The sequence below is a fragment of the Lates calcarifer genome, linkage group LG7_1 (genome assembly GCF_001640805.2).
Source record: "Lates calcarifer isolate ASB-BC8 linkage group LG7_1, TLL_Latcal_v3, whole genome shotgun sequence".
In the NCBI taxonomy this organism is placed as follows: Eukaryota; Metazoa; Chordata; class Actinopteri; family Centropomidae; genus Lates; species Lates calcarifer.
This window is the reverse complement of record NC_066839.1, coordinates 18,736,467-18,755,636: the sequence shown is the minus strand read 5'-3', so window position 1 is coordinate 18,755,636 and position 19,170 is coordinate 18,736,467. Positions and strand designations below refer to the sequence as shown.

Sequence of the window (19,170 nt, the reverse complement as noted above, 5' to 3'; positions counted from 1 at the left end):
TCCCAGTCGTTCGCACTTTGTCGATGGGGGCAGGGACCTTTATCAGAACAAAGGTGCGACCATACAGCCCCATCCTAAACAGGATATCTAAGTGGCCATACTTCAAACAGCAACAATTAGACTCGAGTGCCGTATTGTGGAGGTGTAATTTCACCATAGTTCCACTAAAACTATGTTTGATGTAGTGGCCTGTGTTCCATTTGATGCCACAGTGAGGATCTAAAACCTGCTCTTTATGGTGTAAATATATCAACTTATTTAGATTCATCTTGATTTTGGGAAAAAAAAAATCAGACACTCAAACCAGGTTTTTTTTGTGCATTTTATTTTTACAGACCTGTTCAGCTACATATCTGAAGACTAAATGAGTCAGAAATGTGTGTCATGATGGTTGAAATCCTCTTTCAGAGACTTTTCTAGTTGAAAAAGAGGAACATTCCAGGGACAAACACTAAATATTTGGGCTCTTTTGACCTGAGAGCTGTCAAATTTGAAATATTTCATGTCAGCATTTCAAAACCTACATTTCTCCAACCCTAACAAATTCCAATCCCCAATGATTCTGTGTGACTTGTTCTTTTTTCCAATAAATCAGAAAGCACCTGAATCACTGATTTGACTCACAAGCAGTCATGTTAATATTAGTATTTGATTTAGTTCATTAAAGTGTTTTATTTGTCTTGATGCTTTTATTTCTCCAGAATTCAAACTTTTCCCTCCCCTGTCTCTGCTGCTACACATACGTCCCAGACAGACATCTCTTGACCCTGTGAACCTGAAGTGCCCTCTCGCTTCAGTAGCACCCTTGTCTACACACAGCCCACACTCTGATGTGTACATTCCACTGGACAATGTCAGACTGGGACAGTCTGGCAAGAGTCTGTCACACAGCAGGGCTTATTTCTGTCATTTTGTCCAACAAGGGTAGAAGATGAAAAAAAAAACAACAACAACAAAAAAAAAAAAACAAGAACGCCATGCAGTCTGTTCACTTCGGCACAAGTGTATAACAGGGGGTCGAGGAGGAAGTAGCGCAGAGCTCCTAGGGAGGAGGGGGACCAGGGGATTAGATGTTTATTCCGAGCCCTGTCACCCATTCTTGGCCCTCTCCAGCAGATTAAAATTATTAGCCAAACAGACAGTTAATCCAGGGGCCGGGGGGCCGGCGTGGATGTGGATTGGGGCAGGCTCTTCACATGTTGGTGATTATCTGATTCCATTGCGAGGATTTGCCTTGCCTTTTTTGTCACACAAACATTAGAAGAGGGCTGCTCTCACTGGCTGCCCCAGAAGGCCCTGCTCCTGGTTGTGTATTGGGCTGTGTTTGCTTAGAGATGTCAGACAGACTGAAGGGACACACAGGAAGAGCAAATGACAGATGACTGCCAGACCTGCTCACTCCAGCAGCTACAGTCCCTGCAGCTCACAACCAAGACAAATTATGAATTAGTGCTGGAGACCTGATACCACACTATGACACAGTCTGTGTACGGCACAGTCACACCATGTGTTACTGAAATACTCCTCACTATGAATGTAATATCTGATTGCAGGTGTACAGAGACAATTATGTGTACACATCATGTAAGATGAGGCAGCTAACATTATTAAAAGGTTATGACAACTACTTTATTATATCTCTTAACATGTTAGCCTGTTGATTTAACCTGTAAACCTGATGAATTAGTTTTATTGCAAATACAAATGTGCTCTTTTGTTTGCAGATTTTTATATGCAACTTTTATTGATTTGCAATGGCCCAAAAAAATGTGCATATGTAGTACAATTATTGGTCTGACATATTTTTTCATTGTGGGTCATCTCATAATAATGATTCTGTTTTGCATTGCTTTTATTCTTATAATGCCATTGCTGGAAAGTTAAAGTTAAATCATAAGTTACTTTAATTATCATTAGTATTATTAGAATTAGTTTATGTGTCAGGGACAGTACTCATTAATGAAACACTAACAAACAGAGAATATACTGCCCGCACGGCTCATTTTCATCCGTTGTCCCCAGACAGATGTTAAAAAGGAGAGCCTAAAAATAGAATATTTAATAATAATATAATAATATTATATTTTAATATATTAATAATATGCATATTGTGTAAAATTAATATACCCAATATAGTAAATATGGATAAAAAGATAACATATACAATTATCATCAGTAAGTGATGCTACAGTTGCATACACTTAAGGAATAGAATTTGGTGTTTCACATTTGAGAAATGAAAATTATATATTTTTTTAAATATCATTTAGTAGAGGAATCCTGAATATGATCAATATAAACTCCTCAGCACAGATTCATCTTCAGAGCCCACAGGTCAGGTCCAAACTGCTCTATCAGATTGTCTGATGTCAGAATCATCAGTGCAGACATGTAAATTCAGAGCACATCTATTGTCCAGTCCAGCCAGAGGCCAGTCTAAGTGTCACGTCCTCCAGAGCCTAAAATACATAGGCCCATGCCACCCTCTCTCCCCTCGCATTACAACCCCTAATTCGGGAAATTAAGATGCCTTTTGTGTGATATTTCTCAGTCTTTCTTCCTTCCCATGCCAATCAAAGCCAAGTTGCCCAGTTCAAAGCTGCATCTGATGCTCCTAGGTGCCATTTCTTTTCAATCAAAGGCCAACAAGCTCCCACAATCAACAACACAGGTGTTAATTAACATCCAGCCATTTGCATTCAAAAGCAGTCCAATTTATAGCTCATTCCCTTCCATTTGTGAAACATGAAATCCCCTTTGCCTGGAGGGAAAAAAAAAACAAAAAAAAAACCCTGCTGTTTGTAGGAGACCAGCTTCACATGCTCATAGGAGACAGATATTACAGAGAATCCTTCAGGAGGAAGAAGCACTTTGCACTTTGGTTGTTTTCCATGAGGTTTGCACATCATATTACAGCATCTCATTATAGACGTCTCCCTGGGATCGAGGCGGAGCTGCTGCCTGCTCCACAAAGTCAATATTGAACTTGTGTTGGTGGGCAGAGCAAATTCCTCATTATTCACGTGGCTGTGTTGTCAGCGACTTCCTGATCTACCAATGCCTGCTTTATCTTAACATCAAATATTTGGGGAAATGAACCGCTCTACTTTGCACCTTAATGGCCCATACGAGCTTTTTTTTTTCTTATTTGTACTGGGATGTAAAAGTCAAAGATTTGAGAGTCTGGATCAAATCCATCGAGCTGACTGCCAATAATCATCGATCAGTCTGTCAGAAGGGGAAAGCGCTAGACCTTGTGCAAGGACAATACAATTATTGCCCAATAGCCTCCACATCTAGACAAAGTACAGGACAGTCTAATTGCATTTCACACAGCTAATGACAGGTCAATCAGCGCAGAGGCGGAGGGGTTTAATCCCAGCACTGTAGACTGAGCCAAATAGGATCAGACATGATTAGATAGGACTAACAACAAATATTTTCATTAACTTTTAATTAATCGACACGGGGAGACTTTTAGTGTGCAGGGTGTGTAATATTAGTAACAGGATTATATGAGTGGAATCCAAAAATCGTACAAACAGCCGGAAAAGGACTGCAAACTAACAAAAAAGCGGAAAAAACACAATTAATGCAACACAGCGGCTCTAACCTAAAACAAACAAACAAACAAACAAACAAAAAAAAAACACCCGACTTTCCACAGGTGTGGGGAAGCCTTTTGTACACCAGAGGGCGCTGCCGTAGCGTTATTCAAGCAGGTCAAGGCTTTAAAGGGAACGTCCACTCTAAATACAGTATTTACGCTGAGATTTCACATGCTTAATAGTTTTATTATTGTCAGTGACAAATGTTGTTATATGTCAGTGAAATCACCACATCATCAGTTGTGTTCTCTGCTATTAAACTTATTCATGTTTGACTAAAAGAGCAACACCTGCACGGACTCCAACCAATACATGGGGCTAGGCAATAAAACAATAACTGCTGCAATATCATTTTAGATTGCGATATAAAATGATGATAGAATTTTCCTCAGTAAAAACATTAACCATCTGGTTTCTTCAAATTTCACTGAGGAGCAAAAATCAGCCTTTAAACTTGAAAGAAACAATGATTTGACATTTATCATGATAATTATCAGTATGGACTGATAAGAACAGTTTCACTGTGAAAATGTTTTCAGGCATGTCGCCCAGCCTTACCTATACATTTATTTAAACAGAAAAAGTTGTATACCAGTCAGCTTTTGTCAGGTCAAAATATTGTAAATTGCTACACCACATATACCATTAAAATACTGTATATATCAATTCACATACACAGAGTGATAAACATCTCAAGACCCAAGGGGACACAAGCCATTGTCCTCCTTGTGCCGGTCCCAAGCCTGAATAAATCCAGAGGGTTGTGTCAGGAAGGGCATCCGATAAATGTGAACACAATTAACAGTTCAAGAAACTACACTATTAGAACTCAGTCAGACATACATCAGTCTCAGACAGGGGGAGCACAGAGACAATAACATATGAAATGCATCAGGAATACTTTACATACATCAAAAATATCCAAATAGTTTTAAGTTGCATGAAAGGAAATATTAAATATACCAATAATGAAAGCAACACATTCACAAATTAAAGCTGTGCTGCTTATTGTTTTTAGAGTGGATTTCCTTTAAGGTGACCTGGTTCTGTGGTGCAGGAGACAGGAGAGAATCAGAAATGTTGTGAAATAAAGAGAAGGAGCAAAGACATGTTCTCATCTTTACTAGTGTCATTATGTTGTTATGCACTTTTACACAGAGGATATTTCCAAACCAGCATAATCAATCATCTCGTCGTGGTTACACATTGCAGAGTATATAAACTATTGTTTGGCTGGTTCTGATAAACAGTCATGCCAAGACAGTGTGCTTCAAATTACAACTTGGTCACCATCAAAATCTATTTTATTGGACACATCTTGCATGCTAAGTTGTTCTGTGTGTGCTCCTTTCATCACAGTGTGTTTTTCTGCTTTTCTTCTCCCTGGCACGAAAAAGGACTGCAGCAAAGAATTCATTTGAATATTTTCTGAAATATAAAAGTACATTATTTTATGTTGGTCTCTGTCGGTGGGTGGTATACACACACACACACACACACACACACACACACACACACACATACACAGAGAGACACACAAACCACTCACAAGGCTTCTGTCTCTGGCTTCCTACCCCCTAAGATTCAGCTGTTATGTAGGCTGTTAATCATTAATAGATGTACTTTGAGCAGCGATAGGGGCTGCACTTCAAAAGGATGGGACATTTCCAAACAAGAGATAATAATAAGTTCAGAGTAACACACTGTGAAACTGCATAAAACACCACACACTGGTCTTTTATGTGTTGTCAAGTGGCTGACATAATGCTTTTATAATGAGTTATGTGATGACTTTCAGGGCATGACTGCTGTGTTTTCACACAATAAAATGTTTGATGGGCACATAAAAGGTAGATGCAACCTGGGATCTGTGTGTGTTGTGAGGTATACCTCTCAAAATTGCAATTTTTGATGTCATCTGTGAAGGTGTGATGCAGTTAAGTTGATGAAATCAGCTGTCAGTGTAGATATGTGGGCATACAGTCGGTACTCTTATACAAACAAACAAGTTTCATGAGTCAGTTGTAGCCAAGTTTATGCATTTGCATGCAACGCACAGACAAACTAGGCAAGGTTGAGTGAATGTGGCCACTGCAACAGCTATCAGGTCTCAGCACAGGTCATATTGACGCACATCACTGCGTTATGATGTCCAGTGTTTGGCGGCCAGTTAAAGGGACAGCCGTCATTGTTATCCCAGCCTGAAGAAAATGTGTCTTCTCCGCACCACGCCACCAGCAGACTGACAGACAGCCCGCAGTTTCCATTCACAATATTGACAGCCCCCCCACCCCACCCCCTCCGCACAGCAGATGCTGTGACGGGCGCCATGATGATGATCTGGGATTTTGCCTGCAGCAGCGACCAGAGATGCTATAACAACAGAAGATCGGCCGCTAGCTGCGGAGGGAGCGACGGATTCACGCTGGAGCGCAGCAAAGATGGCGGATTTAAGAATTCAGACCTGTACGCATGCGTGCAAGTTGGAAAATATACACATTTTCCACAAAAAATGCAACACAAAATAGATTAGCAACGTAAGTTTAGTCGAGTGAAAAGTGGTAAAGGTCTTTATGAGGTGCATAAGTTGAGTTTTCTGTGTGTTCAATCAGCGCCGCGAGCTAAGCGTCCATTTGTTACCCATTCATATTTTACGACCGAGCCCTGCTTCCCACAATCCAACGCGACGTTACGGACAGAGCTGTCTACTTGTTTGTCTTTCCTGTCGAAAGTCTCTGGCAGCGAGCTGCTGGTAGCTTGACTGTGCAAAGACGGCAAGAAGCGACCGACCGGCAGCGGAGGCAGGCAAAGGAAAGGAAAGGACAGGGGGAATTTAGGCTGTGTCCCGTATTTGGAATAAGCAAGACTAGACTACAGCTTTCCTCTTGACGTGAAACGAGCTCCTCTGTAACCTCCAGAGAGGACCCTCATTTCTGACGTTAACTTAACGGGCTGTTGGAACTCCAGAACTAACCGTCGTTTTGAACTGGGAAGAAACTAAAGAGACATTTGTTTTCTGGACGAAGAATGGGATTTAAAGAACATATCTGCCAGCATTGAGTTGTGAAAACAAGGGGATATTTTCCAGTTGGATAAAAAAATCATACCGTCGATACGGGTCGAATTCAGTTAAGCCCTGTTAACACTGTGCACATTATATGTGAACTCTTGGGGGAAAAGGGGGCAATGATGGCATTTAGGAACGGAGAAAAGTAGCGTTAACGTTAGCTCGCTGGCTAGCTAAATAGCTAACCTAGCAGGCTGCTAACTAAGCCTGTGTCGCCCTTCCATTCCTGGAGCAGAGGAGGGGCGCTGGGGCTTTGTAGCATTGCAGATCTGCCTTGCATTTTTGGGTTGCTGCAAGAATGGAGAATCCCAGATATCTGCCACAACAACTCAGGGGGATCTGTTGAACCGCATCGACTCGATTGTTTTTCCATTTTCCACACAGAGAAGACCCGAAAGTTCCAGCAAACGGTGGGATTTCATCAAAATCAGCCGGTCCGGGGCAGCCAGGCTCTGTAATTGTGACTACTTCTTTTCTTATGTACCCTGTGGGGATAGGTATTATAAAATGGGGAAGTGCTACACGTCTTATCCACCTCCTAGATACTGGATCTCGGGAGGTAGATCATGAATAGGTCGGCTTTAAGGCGAAATTAGCCCCGGCTAGCCCGCAATTCAAAGTTTTATTATTTTCGAGACATATTCAAGGTGAGAAAACTTCTTTACAGGCCCCTCTGCGCTAACTAACAGGCCGAGGAGGTGTTTGCTCACCCCCCTCCAACCCTCACCACCTCCATCATCATCATTACTTCAAAAACCAACAAGCCGGAATAATGTCGGGAGAGGTGCGTTTGAAGAAGCTGGAGAAGCTGATCCTGGACGGGCCAGCTCAGTCCAACGGCCAGTGCCTGAGTGTGGAAACGCTGCTGGATATCCTGGTCTGCCTCTACGATGAATGCAACATCTCCCCGCTCAGAAGGGAGAAAAATATCCTGGAGTTTTTGGACTGGGGTAAGCAAGCTTATCATTATTTTATTTCCTCTTGTCTGGCCTGTGCGTTCAGCCTCCCTGTCTTTTTGGTAAGATGATAGGCTAATAATGTTGGTGGTGCAGTGGCCCTCCCTTCCCCATCACATTCCTTTTATAGTAGTAGTGGGCTCTGTTGGCCTCCTCTCTTCTCACTCAAACCCTCCCTAAAACTAAAAGCAAGGCCAGTTTATTCTTGTGTAATTAAATGTTTTATATGTTTTGGAAAAGCAGAGGACATGACAGCATGCTGGAGTTACAAGAACACAACAGAAGACATGTCAAAAACAGATAAGTTGTTAAAAAAAAAAAAAAAAAAAGGTACCAAGTTGACAATGAGAAGGAGAAACCAAATATGCAGAAGGACATGGTGAGGAAGATCTTAAGCAGACCTACTTAAAGTTTTGATATGAATCCAGGAAAGATCTCATAAAGATGTCCTATTTCTCCAGGCCACCATTTATTCTCATGAAAATACACTCTTACGTAAAGTAAATGCCTTTCTGTCATTGCACCAATCCTCCTTTAGCTCAGTTTGGTTTTCACAACTACTTTGCATGTCAGTTTCCTTTTTTTAATGGGTGTGGAGGTGAAAGCTTGTTGATAACCTACTTAGTTGTCTTAATCGGATAGATGTTATAAAGTAAAGATGTAATAAAGTTAAATGCTGTTGTTTGGTTATCATCTTGCTGCACAAAGATCAGTTTTACCCAGGGTTTGATTAGTTTATAATGAGGAGCTGGGTTGGGAGTTTTGTAACTTTTCCACTCCCCTGGTTAAAGCAAGGTTAGAGAAAACAACACACAAGAGGCAGGAGGACCACACACACACAAACAACTCAATCATTTGTGCAAAAGGACTGTGTGTGTGTGTGTGTGTGTGTGTGTGTGAGTGACATCGGGGGTTTGGTTTGTGCATGAAGCAGGAATGTGAACAACTCACCTTTTTTATCTGGCGCAGAGGCCCAGCTAGCTGCCGGAGCATGCCTGGCTGGCCTGCTTGTCCTTTAAAGCCTTGAAAGAAGCAGCACTCTGAGCAGGAGGAAATCATTGCCCTGCATCAAGACAAATTAATAATACAGAAGGAAATAAGGAGTAAAAAGTATAATGGAAAGTGCAGTTTGGCATGTTTGCTGGCATAGTTTCTTATTTTATTACTGAAACAGTTTAAACTGCAGTGTTAAACAGGCCATAGCTTGGCCCACTACTGAGTGCTAGTGTCAAATACAGACAGGATGGCAGTTAAATCAGTCAAATGGTGGTCAATTTTGGCTGTGGCTGCTAAGGTGGTCAACCCCACCAGCTGCCATCTGGACAACCAATTCTGTGCTAAAAATGGAGACACACTGGCTGGTAAAACACTGGAAGTGGCTGGATTTGATGATTTTTGTGCAGGGATAAAGAGGTACTTTCCTCTCTGTACAAAATCTTACCAGACTGCGTTTATTCATTACACATGTATTGTTTCCTTTAGAGCACTCTATTTTTGCCCCAGTTGTTAATCTAAGGCTGATCTGCTGCAGAAAACCTGCCTGTGCAGCTGGCCCCACAACAATGCCGGTGTGCTCTGGCCTTTAAGGAGAGGTGCCTGTGCTTGGGTGCCAAGCGGTGACTTCATGCTGACATTTCCCCGTGTTGACACAACTCTCTGACTGAGCTCGACCAGACACAACACACAACATGCAGATGTGTCCAAGCTGTCATAGCTGTGTAGAGGTCCCATGATGCTGCTTTATTGTTTTCTACTCCAGAGGGATTTGTATGAGAATCCTCTAGCTTCCACAATTAATATGAATCTAATTGAGTTGCTTGGTTTGTACCCTAGAAGTGAATGGAAAAAAAAGTTTTTATAAACAAAATTAATTGATTATCTTCATCAGGTAGCTGACACAAGATGCAGCAAGTTTATTAGCACTAGAAAAAATGTAAGGAGTGAACATGTCGAAAAAACGAAATTAAAGCATTATGGACATGCAGAGACTCCCTAAGGGTCTTGCATTAGGGCTAAATGGGGTGAATTGGAGATTGACTGATTAAGTGATTCACAGTGTGATGGTGTGCCACACAGACCAGTGTTTTGGAACAGGGAATTTTATGTGCTTCACCAGTAGTCAAAAAAACAAACTGAGCCACAGACTGGTGAATGTAGTGGCAGACAATACTGAAGAGTAGATTTCTATCTTTTGAGAAGAGATGAAGTGACTTGTTTTGGCATGGTTTTAGTATTGTGATAACGCACGTCCACAAGATAGTAGACCACACCTTTGTGGTGCAGCCATCAACAAAAATATGGTATAATAGAGGTCAAGTCTTGTCTTGTCCTCTAAAGTTTTTGGAGTGTCACCACTCCCATGTTTTCTTTTTCTTGGCAGGGCACCCAGCCAGAGGGTCAAAGGAAAAAGCACACCTGTTACACATGCAACACCTTTTGTAGTAGTCGAACAATTACAAGCTAAATATTAGCAGAAGAAGTGATACAATACCATTATGGCGCCATATTTGTACTTACCAACAGAGCCAGGGAGTGCACATGACTGACTGTATCCTATAAGAAACAGATTGGATCAGACAGATAGTGTTAATACATACTCATAACACAGTTTAATCCTACATACAGGAAAATGGTTCAAGATGGGCCCCATGAAACCTAAGACCTCTCTGCCTCGTCAGTGATCTGCCTTTGTCAGAGGCTGCCTCTGCAGCTACAGTACGTTCTGAGAGAAAAGATACATCATCGTACCTTAGTCACCCGGTCTGTGTACCTTTTTGATACAGCAGCACAGCCGTGACAAAGGTGCGGCGATGTTCCTTTCTCTTCCTGAGAACGTACGTGAGCCAGAGAAGAAGACAAACATTTGTATTGGGTTTGCTTTTCTTCTCGTTTGGTGACCTCATTTTAGCTGAAATGGAGACCCCTAAATGACCTGCAGCCACAGGGGAAATGAACACGGGAAAGTACACTGTATCCTGACTCCCCACATATACCACAGCAGTAACTGTGTCTACCAATATCACCAGCTCAGGCCTGCACTTGTATTTATTCTCATACAGCCTGGCTTGTGACATTCACTATAAGCCTGCCAACCTATGTCAACATCTTACTTATTTGTCATTTAATCAGGTGTTGTCATAGGTGTTGTCAGTGAAAGGAGGATTTGTTCAGTCTCTGTGGACATAACACTTGCACTCATTTCTTATAGGTCCTGTTTTCCTACTTTTTAAAATCATTTCCTGCCTTTTTTGTCCTAATCTCTTTCCCTGTTTTGGGAAATGGATCACCGGGCAGCTGAATGAAAATGGGCAGCCTTGCCAGCCCACAGTTGGCAAACATGGGGGAGGCAGCCTGACCTTTCAATCCAGACTCAATGTTAGCCCACAGTGGCCAGCTGTTCAGCTGCAGCTGATGTGTGCTCCACCCTGCAAGGCTTTCATTGGCAGTATGCCTCACACACTACTTACAGTGGAGATGCACTCATAATCGCACACATACACTCTTGCACACACACTTATTATTGTGGTTATGCCTAACTAGGCTATCTCCCTCCCTGTTATTCCCGTTATTGAACAGACCAGAAAAGCTGCCCATACGCCTATAAGAATTTGAGTCGTGTTGGTTCCAAAGAAGAATTTTTGTGTCACATGGTTTTAAAAATCTGCTCTGAGACCAGTCACAGCCCTGTGTGCAAAGCTATCTCCTCACTGCAGCAATAAACATGTGTTTAGACCAGTATAAGCTAAGGGATTGCTAGCTGCTTTGCTACTGTAGCAGTAAGCAGAACTGCTGCAACATCATGATGTTGTACTGTGTGCCCTGTTCAGGTAGTCATAGATCAGACAGGAAATGGACTCTAGTGCTTTTATTTTTGTGGTAGATAACAAAGACAGATTGGTCGATTATGAAGCAGTGTATTGTCATGTGTTGTCATAATCAGGACCTTTACATCACAATAGATCCACGAAGAGTGATGTTATATATAAAATATATGTTATGATCACTGGCATTCTGTACCAGTGGTCTGTATGACTAATATTCTTAATGTTTGTATTTGTATTGGACCTTAAAATCCTGTATGGCCTGGAATCTGTCCGGACATCCTTCTTACCCCTCTGGTTGTTCTGCCGTTTCCTGGATGGCTGTCCGGTGGTTGTGACGGGCAAAGGGAACAGGAAGGAACCACAAGGACTCAGTGAGCTAGTCCGGACCCAACGGGTACATGATGTCATATGAGGAAGTGGGACAGCTGTATCGCATTGTGTCATTGTGTACTCTGTGGCTCACTTGCTTCCAACATTTTGGTGTTGTTGGGAAGGCACAAGGTCACCGCTGTGTTTATCTCCTTGCTGGTGGAATCCCCTTTTAACACCAGTTCACATGCAGCAGATCTCTGGCTGCTCGTTTCAGCACTTATAAGCTCTTTGAGTCTTCCTGTCCCGTACACACACACACACACACACACACACACACACACACACACACACACACACACACACACACACACACACACAGCTTTTTCTATTGTCCTGAGTGGAGTCACAAACAAGCAGACATAGCACAGGGGCCCATGCAGATCCTCTCCTCGCCTGATGTCCGCTGCTTCACACCAGAGTTTAGTATCCCAAAGGGAGTAGTTCAGCAACCACTCACACTTTATTATGTTCTTCTTGCCCTCCACATTTCATTTTCCTAACCTAAATTAACCCTGCAGCATTCTAAACAAACATGCTAGAAGAAAAAGGTAAAAATAAATCATTCATTCACATAGAGTAATTTAAAGTACCTGATTTAATTGCTCCATCTTGAGCAAAATGAATGGGACTGGTGCCTTTAGTTATGAGGAATATGCATTTCAAACATAAATCAGTTTTTAATGATTTCAGAAAACTCTCAGTTTGAATAGTAGACTTGATTTTTAAAGTATCACAAATTTGGAGCACTTACGAATTAAGCACAAAATGGTTGGAAACTGTTCTCTGTGTCCTGCACAGAGAAGTATATCTTTATGGGCCATACTACAGCAAGCCAGTAGTGTCTTTCATGAGACCCTCCCTAACCACATCACAAATTCCACAGCTCAGTTTATAATAATGCCAGTTTCTTAAGATTTTAGCCTCCAAAGCCTAGTCCAGATAACCCTAATGACACCATCAGGGTTATTTTCTCAAGCTTTGGAAAGAACCCTACATAGCCACAGAAGACATTATACATTGTCTGCTCATGATGACTACACTGACCATGGTGAAGCTGTTAGATACCATCAGTAAACCATTAGTCACCTCCATTGGTTATAGCCTAATTAACAAGAAACCAACATTTTTTCCCCATAACATTTAACTTCTGAGGGGAGGGCCAGTGAGGAATGTTTTATTTAATGGATAGACCAGTCCCTCAAGTACCGTCTGTATTTTTGGTAGCTGTTATGGCGTAGTTGGGAGTCCATGCTCAGATTACCTGGACCTTTGCCAGGGTAACACACGTGAAATTGTGCATGGCATTTTCAGCATCAGAATATTCACAGGTGGCCTTTAAAAACACTTAGTCAATCTGTCTGGGAGCTTTTGTAGGCAGAGAAATGCCTGCTGCTAATTGTGATGTGTCATCAGAAAGTGGCAGAGGAAGGGTTGGCTTCCTTTCTCCGTCTCCCAGAGGACACACTGCAGCGCAGGTCATTAGCCAGCCTCTCAGGACCCTCGGGATCTGACTGCAAATGCCCCCTCCCCCTTTCTCTTTTTTCTTTACCTTCACTTCTTGTCGTCCTCCCATCTCTTTCCTTTCTTCTTTTCTTTTTCTGCCTCACCCCCCCCCCACCCTGCCAGTGTCTGTTAGCTGGGTTTGGCTGACCTCTCTGCTCAGTTGTCTGTCCATCATTTCAGACAGTGTTTTACGGATCAAATAGAAATGAAGCTGCTCAGTTGGCTGCTTTCAGCTCATTATAATATGTCTTTTCCTACTGCAGCTTTTCAAAATAAATCCACCTCTGCTGGATGGACCTATTTTAGCATGAAGCATGCATCATGTACTTGCATAAGCACAAGTTATGTCATTATTTCTGGCTTGTTAGGAATCAGCATACATGGACTTACATAGATACAGATATACAGCTAAAAATATAACTACAACCTCAGCCAGTGCTTTTACTTAAGTAAGTTCTACAGATATCAGGCTCCTGGCATCAGCATGCAAGATGAGTTTGATTTCTGGGAAATTACGAGAGGCTTTACTGCTGCTTTCAATCATTTGTAAGTGTGTTGTTTTGTGTATACAGACGAAAAAATGTTGGTCTCCTCTCCTTGTAATGACTCTTCAGCACAGAGACATGAATGCCACAGACAGAGCAACATTGTTTTCTCACAAGATTTTTTTTTATGTTGTCAAAGGGTTTCCTACCCCCCCCACACCCGTTCAGCTGAAACGGTTCCACAGCCAACTGGCGAAGGCGCTTGCTCGCATAGTTTTGTCTCTTCCCATACTCACTGAACTGGGAGTGTGTGTCGGTGAAGTGGAGTGAATCCGCACTGGTCTTAGTGAGCAAGATGTTAAGCAAATGCCTATTTAAAACATCAGCAGAAAAATGCACTGCACATTCCCCCTTTCTTCATTTATAAACAGCATGAAATCCATAGTAATTACGATTATGTCTGTAGTACAAAGCCTCTCAATGATAATGCATTCTGCTGCTTAATGTCAATGTCTTGTTTAAGCTGCTCATTCTATTATCATACTCAGAGTACAGCACATATCCACCAGTAGTATATTTCCTGTTGTATGTATTGTGATACACTTGATGTTTAATAAAATGCAGGTCCTTCAAAGTTTAACCACAGTTAAATCTGGAGATTAGTGAATTAGTGAAGACTTTTTGGGCAGTAGCCATGGACAGAATTTGGCTTCCATACAGTTTCTACCAGATGCCACTCAAACTGTGTGTACACACTATTGTATTATTTGTGTAGTATTTCTAAATGAACTGGTTTTCTTTGTTATACCAATCCCTCAAAGAGGAGAGTTAAAGATGGATTTCCATAAGAGGCGAACAACTTTAAATTTAAAACACAGTGTAAGTTCAGCCTGTCGTTTCCTATATAAATCTATCAGCAAGGGAGCGTGCCTGCTGCCCGGCCCTCCACTGTCTCCGACCCCAGGATAAAACCTATTAGCTGCTCTTAAAAGCAGAGCCCTCAGGAGCCTCGTCAGGGCACAAGTTCATAAATAACATGGAGGAAAACTGCAGCATGTGAGCCTCTCTGGCCCTTCGGTTCCTCCTCCTCCTCCTCCTTCTTCTTCTCCTCCTCCTCCTCCTTCTCCTCCTCCAGTTCCTTCTCTCCTCCCTTTTGCTCCTTTCTAACACAGGATGTTTCTCTGACACGCAGAGAAACAGCCAGGCAGTTTGGCATGAAACCCCAGCTGTGGTAGTATGGGGAGATGCCAAGGAATGCAGTTCACCTCTGCTTGTGTCTACTTGAGGCTTGTTACTCGTTGGACATGTTAACAGGGGAAATTATGTTTATTTTATTTATTTGGTAATTTAAAAGTTTTTGGACTTAAGGTTATTGTGGTTGCCATTGGGAATCTGCTCCTACTTTTCTTCTAGTTTGTGTTGTGCCTGTTGTTTTGTGGTGTCTAAATGTAACTTCCCATTAGCTTTAGCTCAAGAACAGTTAACATTAATTTTAGATGCTCATTCCAACCAGTTAGTCTTCCATGTTATGTTTTATTGATAGGGATGTTGTTCTTTGCTCACTGCAACAGCTCTGACTTTGCTGTTATGTCTTGACTGTCTTTCCCTTTGATATATCATTTGCTGCCTTGTTTGATTTTGCATCATGATAATGCTGCATCACCGTGTTTTGTGCCAAGAAACCATTCATAACTTCATTAAAGTTACAACAGTCTTTAATGTTGTAACTTTACCATCTTTAACCACGGCTGATGGTTTAGGTGCAGAAGTCTGAAAAAGCAAGGAAGAGCTCCAAACCTCTGGATTGCGACTACTTTATGTCCCTTTGCATGTGCCGTAGTCAGCGCATCCCCTGGCTGCTTTGAGCAGAGGGCTCAGCTGTGTGTGCTAAAAGCGCTGACTCAGGCCCCAGCCCCTCATTGCCGGGCTGCCTGTGGAATTTGGAGCTGAGGTGCAATGTTCGGGAGAGAACAGCAGCTGTTTAGATGAGAGGCCAGGTCTGCCTCTTTGTCCACCAGTGCCACCCGCCCCATTCACTCTCCCTCCCTCTCAGTCTGTCAGCCTCTGCTATCTCTCTTGCTCTCATTGTTTGGGTCCGTGTCACTCAGTCAATATGCTATCTCCACCATTCACTCAGTCTTCATTGCTCTTATACACTTTGTAATGCCGCACACCTCTTGCTGGTTATTTGGCTCTATTCGTCTCAATATGTTCTCTCTCTTTTCCTCTCCCCAATTCTCTCTCTTTCCCTCTTTTATTTTCTCTGTTTGCTCTTTCCTCATGTCACCTCCCTCCCCTTCCTGTCTCTTCTCTACCCCCTCCCTCTTTTGCTCCCAGACTGCTGTATCCCAGCTTTGCCTAGTGACAGAGAAGGCTGGGTTCGGTGTGTGTCTATGGAGGGGGCACGTACCAGTAGCATTGTGTATTGTGCATGTGTGCGTGCGTAGCTGTACATGCGTGTCCTTTTGGTGTGTTTGCATGCGTTACAGTGTGTAAAAGGACACACGTGCAGAGGCTGAGTCGATTAGACAGCACATCAACAACATCCGGACAGCACAGAGCTGAGCAGCATCCCTAATAAAGCTCTTCTGTTGCATCTCCACATACACATACAGGATTTGATCTTCTATCTCATGCTGTCATACTTGTAAAGGGAACTTCATGCCAAATGAAATGGAGAGGTATTCGCTCTTCGAATTTGTTCAGGCTAAATAAGGACTGCACACTCCAGTGGCTATATTAGCTGCCTAGCATGACTGTTAAAACTGTGCTGCGGCAGCCTGCAAGTTACACAAGCAGGCTCTTTTGAATCCCAGAGCAGGAGGAAAATGTGGGCAGGCACATTTGTCCCCAACTTCTCATCAGTGGTGTTGCACTGATGCAGCTGCATGTACACATCCAGTCTGTCAAAATATTAGTTGATAGTAATATACATTTTTTGAGTCAGAACAAGTTAAGCTCCAGACATTCTTGTTTTTAACTATTTAACTGTTTTTTTGGTTAATAGTTCACAATAAACATCAGCACTAATAATTGGGTGGATCACCTTTAAGAGATAAGAACCAGACTGCTTGCTCCCTTATACAGATTAATTGTGTCATCCACATAGATCTTTTGATGATTGCATTGATCAAGGATCAGGTAAACCCCACAACAACACGAGGTGCCTTCTGTTTGATCACGTGACAAAATCACTGGAGCCACTTTTTCCCACTCTTTACGGAGACAGTGAGAATGACAGCTAATTTCAGTGTATTTTCAACATAACTTTAGCTGTTGTCATCCCAGGGGTTGCAAGCCCAGTCAGTGGCTAGATCCTCAGACTTCTTACTGATATATTTGTACTTGCACCTTGGAAAACAGATGTGTTTACACCTTTTTAACATCTGGCTAGAAGGCTTTCCAAACTATCTCCTGTCTGTCTTGAATGGTTCTGTTATGTAGTCATTTTTACAATATTACAATATTACAACAAGCTGTTTTGGTAGCTGTCTAATCCACCAAGATGCATGAAATTAAAATGGGCATTATTGCTTCTTAAATATTGTCTAATTGTTTGCCAATGTATTTATTCATTTGTACTAATCAGCCATTGTTAGGGTTCCCCTAAGCAAGGCAGTTCACTCTGAAATGCTGCTTGGTACGAGGAAGTCCTTGTGCAGAATTGGTCCAAGGCCCAGTTGTGCAACTTTTAGAGCAATACATTTCCATTCAAACTTGTATTTTGTGGAATTTCTGCTCAATCTTCTTAATTAGATAATGAGAGAGGAGATGTGAGAAATTAGTGTGTGTGAGCGAGAAAGATGAGGACAAATTGAAATAGTTGAAATAGATTAGAGGAGCCCACAGAGTGGGCTTGGGCTCACTGAAGAAGATATGAGTTGTAGTCATTTTGTGTAGCTGTCATACTCTCTGTTCCTCTGCCTCAGTGCTGCCTACAGTTGCTGATAGTGATGGAGCATTGACCTTGACTCGTGGTGTGGTGGCAAATTTGACGGTGACCTGATCTATTTTTAGGCCTATCTATATATCTACACAACAGTATGTGTGCCTGTCTTTTGTACTCACTGTTCCGACCTCCCTGTTTTTATAGCATAGATGCATGACTTGAATAATGTTAGACGGGCCAGCAGTTTGTCAGCACCATTCATCCATCTTCCACCTAAATGGTGGTCATTCACTCTGGTTGGTCTCACATGCAACTGCTCTGATTGTCACTCATTCCTTCCGCTTAGGTCTGAGTCACTGTGCTGTCTGGGTAGATTCTAGGTGATAAAAGGAAGTCCCTGTGCAGCACCTGGCAATCTGTCTACACACTCATTTGTAGGCATGTTTCCTCCTCAGCACTGTTACATTCAGACTGAGATTTAGCGGTTTTGTGGTATTGGTTTTGAAAGGGGTTTTGTGGGTTGTGGGGAAGTGTAAGAGTGAGTTTGTGACTGGTTATGTGCACAACTGAGAGACAGAGTGCTGAGACCTGTTTGTGTGCAACTATAAATGGGTGTTGTGAAAGTTCCTCTATATATTCCAGTGAATTTTATATGTGGTTTGACTAGCCCACACCCCTCTGCTGTTTCTATACTCTTTCTTCCTCCCGAGACGTCTCTGGTGGGGAAATCCTGTGGTCGCTCCAATTGTCATCTCAATTGTCTTCCACTGTTCACCTCCTATATATAGAGAGTTCCCTCACACTGTTTCCTCTCCGTGCTGAAGGTCATGATACAGACACAACAATTTGTCATGGTGCTGATGAGTAAATTTCATCACCCTCAAATCCAATTTTTTCCCCCTCCGGCATTTGAAACAAGACTGTACCATAGATGCTTAATTTATTTTTTCCCCTTCCTGTTTATTGATTGTCCATATTTATTAGTGGTCAATTTGGAGGGTTTTGTTGTTGTCGGGTTAGTATGACCTAATTCCTTTTAGAAAAGAAAATCTTACATATAACATATATTTAGGGAACTATCTGTTCGTATCTACTGTCACTGTCTTTATTACACACAGCACCACCCTCCATTAATTACTGACACACACACATGCACAAATATGCACACACTCTTTCTTCTCATTTTCATTAAAATAGGCTCTCATACTTCAGTATTAGTAATGCTGAACCTAAGGTTAAATATAATGAGGTTTTGATGCAATTTTCTGTCCAAAACACTTCATTCATTCATATTAAGTAATAATTACTTTCTATGTGCTCTAGATGCCTTAGCCCCTCCAGCCAGATGCTTAAGCTTAATTGCTTTGTTGGGTTCCCATCTGTTTTCAGAATGCCTTATTTGTGCAAAGCCTCCAGTCTCAGTCCTCCTCAGATAAGGAAATACCGTAAATGAGGCATTTCCATTT

The 19,170-nt window shown here is 42.1% G+C and overlaps 1 protein-coding gene across 1 annotated transcript in view; it reads left to right on the top strand.

The window, feature by feature from the left end:
* Positions 1-6,318: 6,318 nt before the first annotated feature.
* The window catches only part of cdc42bpab (CDC42 binding protein kinase alpha (DMPK-like) b), a 68,146-nt gene continuing 55,294 nt past the window's right edge, over positions 6,319-19,170 (top strand). The window contains 1 exon segment of the mRNA XM_051071990.1: positions 6,319-7,625. Within this exon segment, the coding sequence (XP_050927947.1) occupies positions 7,448-7,625 (178 nt within the window). The 5' untranslated portion in view covers positions 6,319-7,447.